At 37.1% G+C, this 15,270-nt stretch overlaps 1 protein-coding gene across 1 annotated transcript; it reads left to right on the forward strand.

Annotated features, from left to right (window-relative positions):
• Positions 1–7,628: 7,628 nt before the first annotated feature.
• LOC137934303 (ethylene-responsive transcription factor ERF039-like) lies at positions 7,629–9,133 on the forward strand. Its single transcript, XM_068778588.1, has one exon. It carries the CDS (start codon positions 7,733–7,735, stop codon positions 8,492–8,494), a length of 762 nt encoding a protein of 253 aa, XP_068634689.1. The 5' UTR covers positions 7,629–7,732; the 3' UTR covers positions 8,495–9,133.
• The last annotated feature ends 6,137 nt before the right edge of the window (positions 9,134–15,270 follow it).

Consider the following 15,270-nt stretch of genomic DNA (forward strand, 5'->3'; position numbering starts at 1 on the left):
GTTTCCTTTATTATAAATAGAGACTCATTATACTCAAATTACATCAAGTCATTAAAGTATTTCTCTTTTCCAGAAATTCAACATAGTCATAAATAATGCGACCCATTTTTAATCTATCATCTCTAGTAGTTTAGGTTCATATTATATCTTTTTTTTCTTTCACCATAGTCACCCCCTTCTAGGTTTGTTACTCACCAGACCTTACATGTTATGCACCTCGCCAATACTATCCAAAAGATCGGCCTATTAGGAGCGAAAGACATAGGTATATAACCCAGGACCATAACATCACGCCCACGCTCGCGAGAGCCGATGTCCACGGTGGCCCACTTGCAACGGCCTACTCTAGCGATGGCCCATGGTGCGGAAACACACTCAGGTCGCCCCTTCCGCATATAGCGGTGGCCCATTGGTGCGGGAAACACACTCTGGTCGCCCCTTCCACCAGGTCGTCCTCTCCATAGTCACCCCCTCCGGGATTCGAACTCGTGACGTAGCGCTAGCTCTGATACCAAATGTTATGCACCTAGCCAATACTACCTAAAAGACTAACCTGTTAGGAGCGAAAGACATAGGTACATAACCCAAGACCATAACATTACACCATATTGTGAAGTAAGATTGTTGTATTCTTTTTTTTCCAATTATAGCATCTCTCTCATGTCTCTCTCTACTTAAAATTTCCACTATTCTTTTTCTTCTTCTTTTTCTTTTTATCTACCATCTCATGCCTATTTTATCTTCCTTTGGTTACTTCTTGTTATTCTCATCATCTTTGCACTCTTTCATATTTCTCCTTCTTGTGAAAGAGAAAAAATAAGAGAGGGTAGAGACTACTTGCCTCTCATCATAATGAAAGAGGCAAAAAAAAAAAAAAAAAAAAGTGAAGATAAAGTCTCTCTTTCATATGGGAATAAAGAACAGGCGGTGATCACCTCCCCTCCCTCTCATGAGGGAAAAGGGGTGGAAGAGGTGGGTACCTCTCATTTTAATTTTTTTAAAAATAATAACAATAATAATAATAAATTTTATTATTATTATTATTATTATTATTATTATTATTATTATTATTATATACTAATGGTTTGACCTTAATTATCTTTTATATTTTGTTCGTAAAGTTGTATTTGAAAATATGATATATCCAAGCCAGTAGGGCTTTCAATCATAGATCTCAAATCCACAATTAAGGCCAAATCATCAATCAATCCAAAATTAGATTGGCAAGAATCTAAATTATTTTGAAGATAAAATTTTCATATTTGACATGATTTTTCTTAATATTTCATTGTTTCCCCTTCAAGCTATAATCAAGGTAACAAAAAATTCCAACTTGTTGGTAACAAACAAGATGTGCTTTTTGATCACTTGTTTGCCTTGGCATATTAAAGTAAAAATGTGAAAGACTTGGAACATATTTTAAAACACATTTGGTTGGAGTTTGCTCATATTACATATATGACAAGAAAATCACAAGTTTATAATAAATAAAAAAATATTTTTTTAATATTTTAACAATTAAGAGAATACTTCCCCTATATAACAACTCTCATTGCAAAAGAAGGCCTACAATAGATGAAAGAATCTAGTGGAAAATACATAGACTAGACTGACTTAATTACAACCCCTAAAAAACAAAATTTCAAATATAGGAGGGGGACATAAAATTTGCAACTTGTAAAACATTGAAAAAACAAGTAATCATAAGAGTGATAAAAAAAAAACACCAAAAGATTAAACACTTATTATCCCAATAGTAAAGTTCAAACCTAAAACAAAATTCAAAAAAGAAAACATGAGTTCCAAGGTTTTCTAAAGTTCACTTCATTTCCTTTTTCTTGATACGAATTTTTTTTTAGGATTTTCATAGTCCTAACTTAAACTTTAGGATTTTACAGAATAAACAATAATGACTTCTCCAAAACCATTATAGTCATTTTTTTCTCTATTGATCTTCTACTCGTACAATTAAAAGAATAGAGTAACTTAAACGGTGACAGGGTTCTACTCGAATTGTAAGACTCTGATGAAGTTTAATATGAACTTTTGGTGAACTCAGATTCGTTAATGATTTGCAAAAGTAATAATGAAATATATAGGGTTTCAATTAAGGAATGTTTATCAAAATCTAACTCTAGTTTTAAGGTTCTAATTTTCTCCCATTTCCTTTTATTTGCTCTGTAGTGAGATAAATTACAGTATATGATGATGTTCTCTTACAATAAATTAAAATCGTACTACATATGTGGCAAGACTCATCAAGCACTAAAGGCAACCACCCTCCTACGAAACACACATACACACATTCACACTCACACTCAAAACTTGTATTGTAGACCCAACTCAAATAATAAAGAAACTTAACCAAATAAAGTAACAGGTAAAAATCATGTCCCCTCTCATCTACTCTAGGGCTCACCCTAGTCAAAGTTCTCGTGGTTTGAATTTTGGACAATGGTTTGTCAATTTTTTTGTCCATCTTTCTCCTATTTCCTTCATAATGAATTGCTCATCACAGTTGTAATAATGTTCTTAATTTGGCTCTCCTCATTTTCATTCTTTTTCCGAGTCAGGTCATGGAGTTCAAGGTAGAAGTTTTGACTTCACAAATTAAATGGTTGCAACCTTGTAGGATTTTTTTAGGTGAGAAGGCATTTTTTCATCCCATTTCCTTAAGAGTTTTGATTTTTTTTTTCTGTTTTTATTACTATTACCTTATCGACTAATATCCACCAAAACACCTTAACTTCCATTTATACGTCTTCTCACTCTCTAATCGTAAATAATCCCACTAAGGTTCTCCTTAATCCACCCATTGGCTGGATTGGATTGATGTTCTAATTCAAATTGATATTGCTGAATAGTATTGATATGTTTCAGCTTAGGTATTAAGACACTAACATCCCAAATGTGTGCACACCAAAAGTATTCTAACTAGTGGTTTCGAATTCCATTGAACCATTGATACCAAATAGATGAAGGTAGCAATATATTTTTGAAGATCCAATGTTCCATAGTAATTGAAAAAAAAATGATCTTTCTCATAAAGCCCAACTAGTGGGATCATTGGTAGGCTTGAGCTTGAGATATTCTATTGTTGCAAGCTTCATTAGATCTGCCTCAAAGTGTTCTATTTGCCTTGCTTGGTGTCTTATTGTTCATACCCATAGGTCTCACATGAAAGCACAACTTTAGTTTTATCTTATGTTGAGACATGACTCAGAAAATTTCAACAGCTTCCCCTTACCCTTTTCAAACCATAAACAATACAACTACTTTACCTGTAGATCAACCACACAAACGTACTCCATTTCTTAGCTCTCCACTCCTTTATTATAGATCTATTTGCACACGGTATCTATACCTAGTGTTTCATGGTGACAACTGTATGGGACTTGATTTAGCTGCCAACTCTCTTTTTCTTTATACATTTGGGTTAGATTGTTTTGATACCACTTAATAGGGTTCTATTCAAATTGTAAGATTTTTCAAGTGTTTTTACATTTTTTATTTTTTTATTTACAAATTGGCGGTTCGCGCAAATGATAATGGAATAATTTGAGAGAAGATATAGGGATGATAAGGACTTTGCACAAAAATTAGCGATTTGAACTTTAAAAGGATAGTCCTCCACCATTAAAGTCCAACACTAACTTTTAGGATTCTAACTTTCCTCCCTGTTCTTTTCTTACTCTTTTAGTTTTAGGGTTCAAACAATCATCTTGTTCTTTTCTTGTTCTACATGACAATGACACACTTTAAAAATGAAAAGCGATACTACTAGCCTAAAGTAACTACTAAGACCTAATGAAAACTAGATAAGTGGTTGTTTTATGTAAGTGGCAATGAAATAATTTGAGAGAAGATATAGGAATGATACTGAAAATTAAAAAGAAAACTCAAAACTTCTAGTTGAAAGTAACGATTGGGGCGTATGTCTCAACTAAATTAAGTATCGTGGACTTGTACGACAAGTACCCTATCAAATGACTTTTTTAGTTCTATAGTTTTGATAATTAGACCTTTATACTATTCAGTGAATTTTAAAGGCATTTTTAGAATAAATTTTAGGGCTTGTCTGGAACCCACAAAAAATAAAAGAAAAGAAAAAAAATGGGAGAGAAAATTATTTTTTGTTGTTTGGCAATAGAGAATCATTGAGAGAAAAGAAAATAATAGAGAAAATCATTTTTTCTCTTAGGTAATAATTTTTTTCTCACAAAATGATGGAATTTGGGGAGAAAAGAAAAGAAATAGAAACTTGAAAGAAAATTTAAATATTACTAATTTTTATTTCTTTTTATTTTTTTCACATGTATCCAAACAAAATAAATTATACTTCTTTTCTTTTGCTTGGATGCTCGTGAAAAATGACAGAGAAAATGTAAGAAAAATAGAGTTTCTCTTGATTGGATACACGTAGAAAATGAAAAATAAAAGAAATTTAGTAATATTTTAATTTTTTGATAATTAAAATTTTCTTTCAAGTTTCTATTTCTTTTCTTTTCTCCCCAAATTTTATTCTTTCGTAGGAGATAATTTATTAACTACTCAATGATTCTCTGCTATCAAACAATAACAGAAAATATTTTTTTCTCTTTGTTTTTTGTTCTTTTCTTTTCTTTTCTTTTCTGTGGGCTCCAAACATGCCCTTACTCTTGAAAAATCTGGTGAAACGAAAATATCTTTCCATTGACCAACTTTCCACTTAGAACAGGACACTAACCCTCTCTTATTAATAAAATTAAATTAAAACAAAAAAAATACAGCTAACTGTAGTGGACTCAAATCCATATTCCTTTTCACTACTTTTAAACTTCAATCCACTCAGGTTACAATAAATCAATCATTTGATAGAAACCCAAATGAATAAAAAAAAGAATAACAAATCTCCAACTAGAATATACTTTGATGAATGTTGCAAAAGGACAAAAATAATAAAACAACACCTGTCCATCTCCCTTCATTTTTTTTGCATCTGAATTCCTTGCAATTTTGGCAGCTTTCACTAAGTGAAAACGACCCAATTCAGTGACTCAACCATGAGTCTTAATCAGAGCTTCTTCTCAAATCTTCTGATTCTACGATCGACTGAAACCTCCTCAGATCCTTCAACACTTGTTATTCTACTCTGCTTTCTGCTCCTGACCATACCACCAAAGAGGAAGAAAAAAGTAGCCCAAGCCATCGTGCTTCTGGTTGAGTTCTCGCTATCCTAGAAATCTATAAAACTGTTGGCTTGCACAGGTTCACTTCACCCTGCTTGGAAGAAATCCTACCTGACTGAACATACCAAAGAGGAAGAAAAAAGCAGCTCAAGGCATCGTGCTTGTGGTTGAGTTCTCACAATCCTAGAAATCTTATAAAAAAACCAGGCCTTGACTGTTGGCTTGCACAGGATCACTTCACCCCCATCCCACAGGTAGCTGGTTTTGGCTTTTCTCACCATCATTTCTGGTTGGAAAACGCTTCTGTCAGGTCTGCAGTTATTGGCATCAGCCCATAAAATTTTGCAGCATCCCCTTTGAAGTGTCTGGATCACAAATGAAGTACTGTTTGTACTATTATGAGGAAATAAAATAACAAAATATTTGCAGTTTAGTGGTAGAAACAGAGAGAAATAGAAGAGAATTGTGGCTTCCCATCCACCACATAACTTTTCATGGAGGATTTGGGTACAAGGCTGTAGCTGCAACATTAAAGGCTTGTAGCTTGGTGAAATGATAAGTTTCCAGCCTTAGAGGAGAAAAGACTTTTTAAGGAGCTTAACATGTTTCATCCCCAGTTAGGTGGCATGACCCATCTGGGTTTTAGGGCTCAAAGAACTCTGCACTAAGGTCTGTTAGACAAATTAAAATCACAATAAGCAGAATTTTAATGGTGGTGTGGCCCTTTTCTTGTGGGAGTAGGTGGGGGAGGGAGGCCCTTCATTATACTGGTGGATGGAATGTAATATATCTGGAAAAGAAAAAAAAAAAAAAAACTATTGTTTGGTGCAAAGATTGATTTGGACAAGTAATGAACTATTCATTTTTTATGGAAGAATGGAAAATTCCACTCAGAAAATCCTGTTCTGGGGGTTTAAAGTAATGTTATGAGCTACCCAGTTGATTAGTCCATTTGGAGAAGAGTAATTAATTTGTTTTTAATTCCCAAGAACCTGGGCTGAAGGTGTTCATCAGACAAGTCCAAGTGGAACAGTATTGGTGAAAGCAGGTATGGCTGGCAAGGCAGGATAATCTTATATAGTTTAGGAAGCTAACTTTTGGCCATTAGAGAGTAAAGAATGGAGGTCTGTAGATATTTGCTGCCATAATCTGCATTTGTAAAACCAGAATTTGTGGCCACGAAGAGAAGATTTACAAATGGTGAAATCCGCAGCAGCAAAGGGTCTGGTGAGGGAGTCTGATAGATCCGTCGGTACTGATTTACAGAGTCATATAAACCCGTGTGGTTTCCGCGTGGGGCAGTCCTAACTTTCCGAATGCCGGAAGAGAGGACAAGATGTCTTGTCTACAGTACAGCCAAAAAACAAAAAAAACCCAAGAGATTCTCCTGCGGTGATCTGGTGTGTGATTAGTGCATTTTGCTAGAACCGCCGTTTAATTTCTGGGTGCAAATCTTGATTTTACAGTCATTAACTTGATTTGCAGTTCCCGAAAACGAAACCAGAAAGCCCTCTATAATGGCGGGTGGGAATCTCCAGCAAAGTGATGACTCCAATACAATTCAATACGGAAAAAATCCGATAACCTGTTATTCATCTGCAAATGGGCAAACTTGCTGAATATTATATGAATAGTTATAATGGTGGAGAGCGCTTGAAAGGGCTTTAATTGAGGTTCCTTAATGAAGGGGCTCCACCCTGGAGTTGTTTTGGATTTGCAGAGCTTTCCCGTGGGATTCTCTAAAAAATCACTCTCCCGCCATGAGAGGCCGATTTGAGCGCCGAGTTTTAACACATGCTGTAATTCCGATGGAGAGGCCAGCAAATATGCTGCGGCTTTCGAGTCTCGGCCGAAGATTTGACGTCCCACCTCACAGGGATGCCCACTTTTCTGGCTGCAGATTCATGGTTCTTCCCAGGCCGAAGGTCACCCAGAAATCCATGGCGACAACCCTCCGTGGAGAGTCAGCTGAAGGACAAGAAAGGTGTTCAACAACCTACTGTCGAGTTGGGACCCATCAATCTACATCGAATCACCGACTCGGGCGAAATCTATGACCGTGTAGCTGTCCTCCCCCGAGTCAAATAAAGCGGGAGGCAACGGCAACACCGTTCTTCCTCGTGTGATTTCCATGGCTACTAGTTACAGCTCCAGAAGCTGGAACAGATATAGAAGCTACGGAAGCCAGAACCAGCTTCAGGGTCCCACAGTCAGATAAAATAAAGAAAGCTACAGGGAAGGGGAGAGAGGGAAGTAGATAAATCTTTTGTTTCTTCTCCGAACGGCCAAGTATAGAGAAAGCAGAAGTGGTCCAGGAAACAGTAAAAAGTGATGTCAAAACTATTCAGAAATGCATGATGGAGGGGAGAGGAGAGTGAGAAATGGCAGTCACTGTACACTGTAGCCCTTTTAAGAAAGGGCCCATGGCTTCTCCTATTTTCCCCCATTTCCAACTTACAGAGGCATCATAAAAGCCTCAGCGATTGAATTTATACACCACTTCTACATTCTCTCCTGTTACGCACACCAACTCCTCATTCTTCATTCTCCCCCAGCCCTTTATCATGGAGGAAGCAATTGTTATAGAATGCGAGACCAATACTTCTTATTCCTCTTCGTCGGCTTCTTCTTCTTCTTCCTCTGCAGGTGGTGCTAGTTTGGGTGTATCTCGGTCGGGATCAATCGCGGCAAAGAAGAGGGGCTCAGCGGAGTCGGAGAGAGACGGGAGCAGTGCGGATGTTGCAGGGGGCAATGAGAGCAAGAAGAAGCCAAAGAACGACGGGAAGCATCCGACGTATCGGGGAGTACGAATGCGCAATTGGGGGAAATGGGTGTCGGAGATCCGGGAGCCGAGGAAGAAGTCGAGGATTTGGCTGGGGACTTTTCCGACTCCGGAAATGGCAGCAAGAGCGCACGATGTGGCCGCGCTGACCATCAAAGGCCAAGCTGCTTACCTCAACTTCCCTGAACTGGCCAACGACCTCCCCCGGCCTGCTTCCGCCTGCCCAAAGGACATCCAAGCTGCCGCCGCCAAAGCAGCGGCCGCCGATTACGACGAGCTCCGAAACAGAGCTGCCAAGCAGCGCGCCCAATCGGAAGAACCAATCTCCCATTCCCCGTCCATGACCAATGCCTCCGACGACACGACAGATTCGTCAAATTCTGCTTCCAATGAAGACGACGACGCCTTCTTCGACCTGCCCGACCTCTTTGTCACCGATCTCACTTCGTCAACCGATGGCGTCTACTACTCTCCGTCCTGGGTACCCGCCGCAGTCGACCAGGGATTCCGGCTAGAGGAGCCGTTTCTATGGGACTACTCCTAGACCCCCCTTCCCCGCCCACTGTGCAAGCTTAAACTGATCAGCAATTCACTCCACTCTGTTCAACATGATCAATCCAGCCCAGCACGGATTATCAGCAATTCACTCCACTCTGTTTCACCATGATCAATCCAGCCCCGCACGGATTCGAAAGCAACACTCGATCGAATTATGAATCCATTTTCCAACCTGGGTCACTCAGCTCGTTCAATAACCTGTCCACAACACCCAGAACACAAAAATTCGGTTCAAGATTTTCAGGAATTGATCTATGTTTCTGCGGATGTACACTAGGGAAGGTGATGAACTTACCCCTTCACGCCCCTGCTTTGTTTTTTATATCAAATATAAAGATTTGTGTCACATATATCAGATAAGTTTCCATGTATATGAATTGCGGAAAGAAGGAAAAGAAAAATGTAACGTAATTCCAGGTTTTTTTTGCAGAACTGATTTCCTGTAAATTTCCAACATTCAATCTGATCTTCCTTTTGTTGCCACATTAGGAAATCTTCCCCCACTGATTTGGTGATGATAGGGGTGACAAAAAATCTTTTTTGTTAATGGCTTCTTTTTTTCTTTTCTTTTTTCTTCTTTAATGGTATACCAATTGCAAAGCCAATCTTGCCAATGAAGAAAGATCCAGGAAGAACAAACTTTTGCCATGGTCATCATCTCTCTCTCTACCTTTCTTTCGATGAGTAGTAAAAAGAGAGAGAGAATGAGAGTCTTCTTCGTTGGAAATTGGTGCAAGGCATGGCAACTGGCAAGGCAAGCCAGCCACCCCACATGGAAACAGAATCTAACAGTGTTTATGAGAAAGTGAATGGTAAAAAGCTAAAAGGACCCATGCTCAATTTGGAGTAGTGAGGAAAAGATGACATAATCGCCGCTAAGGCACAAAACTGTAAGTAACTAACCAATATAACCCGAAAAGACTAGTCGATTAAGGTACGGATATCCGCTAGAATTTAAAATTCAATTAAGCTAATTTGTAAGTATTTTGTCGTGTTAACAGTTGGCACAGGAGTAGACAATGTCAATTAGTGGAACGTGTTCGATATCTTGATACAACACCCTTTTATGTCATTGAAAAACTTAGGTAGATATTAATTGGGATGACTAAGATTTTAAGGATTTCCCATGAGAGTATCGTGAGTCGACTCGTTCAAATCGGTATCGAATTAAAATATATCTAAATAGAAAAGTTAGATACATACTAATGAACAAATAGCACAAGAAGGCAAATGAGTGATGGTTTTACTTGACTTGATTTAATGATGCAGAAAAGATCCCTAATGTGGTGAGAGGACCAAAGCAAGGGAGTTTATGATGACAAAGGGAAAAGAGTCTAGTGTAGGAGGGAAGCCTTCCCCTTTCTTTGAACTAGGAAAGGGGTTTAGATGTGCTTTTTCCCCACATTATAAGATACTTGTATGCTTTTCATGCATGGTTGCTCTTTTCTTATGGGACCTCATCAAAGTGAGACTCGTTTGTTTTTTCTTTATTTGATCACTCAATTTCAGATTTTTTGTTTTTATTTATTTTATTTTATTTTTATTTAATGGTAGCATACTTGTCACAAATGCTCATTGTCTGAATTTTTCTTTTTTTCTTTTTTTGTCCAAACACGGAAATTGGGGCTTTTATTTATAGCCTAACGGTGCGAAAATTGATCACCGACATGTTTATATATGTAAATACTCATTTAAAATTAATTAAATGTTGTATGTGACTTCATAGATATGATACATAACAATTACTTATGATTTAAGATAAATTTTTCATTTTTTTCCCCTCCAAAAATGCTTCATTTCAGTTTTTTTAACCACTAGGAAGACCTGACCGAGTTATGGGTCGACTCACCGAGTCTTATATCCGATTTGTGTTAGACCAAAGTGTGCCGACGCTTTATAGGGGATCAGTAGTGATGTTTTGTGAAGGAAACACTGTTTTCTTTTTCCGTCCCGTTTTGCCTTCTTCCTCCTCCTCAGAAGTTCACGTCGTCCCTTCCCTCGATTCCCCCTCTGCACAGTGACCTATTATTGATCGCTGGGAATAAAGCTAACTTATACCCCTCGTTTCGAAAGTAAAGCCCCAGGTGAGACAAACCTCCGTTAACATAAGATCGAGAATTTTTTTTCTTTCTCGGAGAAAAAGATAGAATAAAACGTGAGTAGACGGCAAAGAAATTGAAAAAGTAAAAGGGTCCATTGCACTACGAGATCATAAAAATATTTGTATATATGTAGATGGAGCGAGAGAGAGAAAGCAAAAGATCGCTGTGCGATTCTGTGGAGCATCTCATCGTCTGCATGTGGCTCATGTGCAGATAAAAAGATTGACGGGAAGGTGGGTCCCGGAATTAATGGAGTTCTCCTTGAGATGGTGCAGATAAGACGATCGTAACGGTCGGATGGGTTTGTAACGGTGGAGAGAATTTAAAATAGGGCTCCGTCGTGGCGGCGATTGATTTCACCGCTGTCGCGATCTGCATACTTCGTTATCGGAGGAAAGAGACCATGGTTTTTTTTTTTTTTTGTTGCCGTTGCAGAAGATGATATTTTGGTCTCGTTTTCTCTCTTTTCGTTCCCATGTGCAGACTCCCAGTCTTCAGTCTTCAGTGGGAACAACCACGTTTCAAATACGAGATGTTATTTATTTAATTATTACATTTAAAACTAAATTTTTATTCACTAAATAAGTAAAAAGTCTAAAGAGTTTTCTAATAAAACGACTCTCAAAGAAAAAAAAGTTAATTTAAAAAATATATAATAAATAAATAATTTCAATATTTTGTGATTGAGTTGTCTAAAGTGTTTTTAAAATAAATGCACCTAAAACTCCTATTTTTTAAAATCAATAAAATTAGGATTTTTTTGTAATTTATTTCTTTTTAAATTTAAAATTTTATAATTTATAATATTATTAGTCTTAATTTAATGAGTCATTTTATTTTTGTTAAAAGTATTTTTAATAGTTGTAAATTTTTTTATTTCATAATTTCTTCTGCCAGCAAAAATAAGAAATTCACTGACATAAGGTTTTTTAATCTTTATTTTTCTATCATTTTTCCGTCGATGACTTCTGCAAAACGAATATATTAATTCGTATTTATTTCGCTAGAAAAGTTTTAAAATTGTGCTAGCAACATCTCATTATAATTTTGAATTTTGCTAGTAAAGATTTCAAACTTCAACAATAAATTTAGAAATTCGCAAATGCAACCTATAGAAGCACAAACATGCCAACAAACTCTTCCTGTAAAAAAGTCGTAAGAAGAAATTTTGCCAAAGAATTTTTTTTCTTCTTTTTGTTGATCACAGAAAGTCAAATTTCTTGTAGCGAAAAAATAAATTTCTTATAAGAAACCATGTGAAAACTAAGCCAAGAAACTTTCCCTGCCATTGTTGCTAACACTCACATGGCTTCCACTTTCATTTAAAAGCACTAATGATCTCAAGCTAGATGTCTGGCTTATGTCAAAATCCTCCATTAAAATATGTCTTACAAAATCCTAAGGGGTTTATGAGCTTGTTTCAACCAAAATGTTCACTCTTTGAAGCTTTAGGCTTAAAACTAATACAATCATTGCTTGCTTTACCTCACTTGTGGACACCAAATTTGATGCAGGTTGTACTAAAAGTATGTACCAAACTTTGGTCTATTTGGGTCCATTCCAAAGCTTTCAAGTGTTTTTCAACCTTTTTTTGACCTTTTTTGAAGCATATGGTCCATGAACTTAGTCCCATGGTACTATAAATCAATTTTCATTTGACTTTGTTCTTGTAATGGCCATTTTGCAGTTCCTTCTCCTTATGATTGCTTATTTTTGCCATCTATTATGGAATAGGGTTTAAAAATATCGGTCAAATGGAAAATAATCGTTTGCATTTTTTTAATAATTTTTTATTAACACAGGCACATTATAAGGGAGCTTTTGTGCTATTATAAGAAAACAATGTAATAAAAGATAATTTTCTCTTTACCGATTTTGCAAACCGAGAAAAAAAATTATCCTCTAAAGTTGGCATAAACTCTAAAAAAATATCGATCAAATGGAAAATAACGGTTTGTATTTTTTTTAATAATTTTCTATTAACACAGGCACATTATAAGGGAGCTTTTGTGCTATTATAAGAAAACGATGTAATAAAAGATAATTTTCTCTTTACCGATTTTGCAAACTGAGATTGAAAAATATTCACTTTTGTTAGTTTTGGTCAGGGATGTAAATGGAAGAGAATAAATTATTTTTATATTTTTGTATTTATACATATCGTATTCTATATAGCATTTTATCGTATTATTTATATCTTATTTTGTCTACCCATTTATCAAAGACTAAAATAGGTAATTGGGTAAATAAATAAAATTATAATATATAATACACTAAAAATATATAAAAATTAAATTATCATATACACAAAAGCCTAAAAATAATGATATTCTAATTAAGATTATTAAAAATATTATAAATTCCCTAAAAAATTATACAATATCTCAATTTCACTAACACTGAAACATAAAATCACCAAATTGCAATATAAATGGGTAATAAATTAATAATCTTCATTCCATTTATTAAAGGGGAATTAAAGAGTCAAATAAAAATTTAAAAGCTCTAATCAGGTAAATATTTTTGTTCCATTTGTGAAGGATTAAGGAACTAAAGATAAATATCGATGATGAAGCTCAAAATCAGACATCTCAACCACTCCTTGGCCTATTTGGACCAATGCTCACATCATCTAAAGGCGGGCCCATCATTTTGCTTCATCGGATGGTTTTTAGCTGAAAATCTTGCCTCGTGTGGGTCCTATCAACCCTTGGATTCCTCTTAAAGGTTCTTCGATTGCTGAACGAAGTCCCTTCTTCTTGATGTAGAGTAAGTGGAATCCATCTAAGTGTGATCAAATCAAGCCCTCTAGTTGACAAAAAGGCAGGACTCTTTTTGATTTCAAGCTATGCTTTTCCAAGTCGTTAATCAGGCTCCTTCCTCCATTCCATTTCATTTTCCTCCATATCCGTTCCCATGAGTGAGACAAGAAAAGTCGCGTTTTGCACATAATTTTTCTTTTTCCGTATCCGTTCGGACCCATGAAGTTTTGTCATCGATCAGATAAGGTAATCGATCAGATAAGGTAAGTTGACGTGAAACAGGAGCAAAGAGCCAAAGATTGAGCACCCTTCACTCGGGAATTTCGTCGAGCACTAAGTTTTTGCCCCGATTTATGCATTATATTAGATGTTGTTAGATGTTGAATTGAACCGAACCTATGTATTTTATTAAGTGTGATATTTATACAATTTAGAATATAAAAGATAAGTTTTACACGAGAAGATAATTATATTAATCCCTTATCATGCGCCCCCCCAAGATAGGTCATGGTTAGAGAGACTAATCTTGTCTCGTAGTAACTGAATATGTGAACTTCGTACTAGCTTTGTAAGGAGATTTGTTTCAAGGGTTCTTAGAAACAAAAGGACGGGAAGAGCAATGGCACCGGTAGCTGTTGGGGCGGACGGAATCCGAGAGAGCGCATCGTTCGGCGAAGAAATGTATTTCGAGGGTTATTGGAAGCAAAATGACGGGAAGAGCAGCGGCACTGGTAACAGCTGTTGAGGTAGACGGAATCCGAGAAAGTGTATCGTCTGGCGAAGAGATGTGTTTCAATGGTTTTTTTTTTTTGTGGCAATGGTTTGGAGTCATCAATATAGCCAAGGAGATCATACCCGATAAGAGCAAATATGAGCCAAAAGGTAGATGTTTGAATTGGGGTAGGGATTTACTATAAGCAGGAATTTAGAAGAAGTGAGCAGGCAATCATGGACTGTGGGCAACTATGTGTGTGTTCATCCATGTGCGGGACAAGGGCTCTATTGAGACGACACAATTGGGGGAGAAGGCTAGTGCAGCGCAAGTGAGCATGGTTGCAGGGAGAGTTGACGGCGACAGTACGCGGCAGTGATGAAGGTCAACTACAACTGCAACGACGACGGAGGTGAAGGTCGAATCATAATCAAAAGGGCATTATTGGAAGATGAGCCCAAACCCACACATCCAAGTGTGCTAGATGATGGGTTCAAGCTCATAAAACCAAGGTCGGCCCACATATCCAAGATATGTGGAAGATGGGCTCAAGACCCACAGATCAAGGAGAAGGCCTATATGTCCCCACATAGTGATAATATGATGGTAAATAAAGAGTCATCTCATAGAGATAATATTGATGTAATTAGTTTAAGTTCTAGGGGCGTAATTCTTGTGTCTATCTTCTAACACTCCCCCTCAAACTAGGGGTGAGAGAACATAATAAATGTCTTGCTTGCTGCAAATGGTGTATAAGATTTTCCCGTATAAAATAACAGTCCCCCATATCTTCCAACAGAAATGAAGGCGGTAGACTTGGTAAGGAGACGAAGGCGATGATTGGCGAGGGGCGAAGAGTCGGAATACAGCAAGATGATGGTGAACAGAGCGATGGAGGGGTTGGCTGACTGTGGCAAAGTAGCTGACAACAGGAGCTTTGACGTAGGCTGTTCTGCGACAGTGATGATGGCTCTAGGAGGTTTGAAAATGTCGAGCGAACAACTAACAACAACCAAAAGGTTGGGAGAAGGAGAATTTGTGGCGAGGATTCCGGGGGAGATACGCGGCACTGGTAGCAGCTGAGGTGCCAATGTGAGGAAGCGATTTTGAGGAAAATATTCAAAGGAAGGTTTTTGCGACTTCTTGGAAGGGTCATTGCAGATGGTTGGGGGAGGCAGAGATGAAA

Source organism: Aristolochia californica, unplaced genomic scaffold, assembly GCF_029961685.1.
Source record: "Aristolochia californica isolate CCGP_79_NKW_82.1479 unplaced genomic scaffold, dmAriCali1.0.hap1 SCAF_6, whole genome shotgun sequence".
In the NCBI taxonomy this organism is placed as follows: domain Eukaryota; kingdom Viridiplantae; phylum Streptophyta; class Magnoliopsida; order Piperales; family Aristolochiaceae; genus Aristolochia; species Aristolochia californica.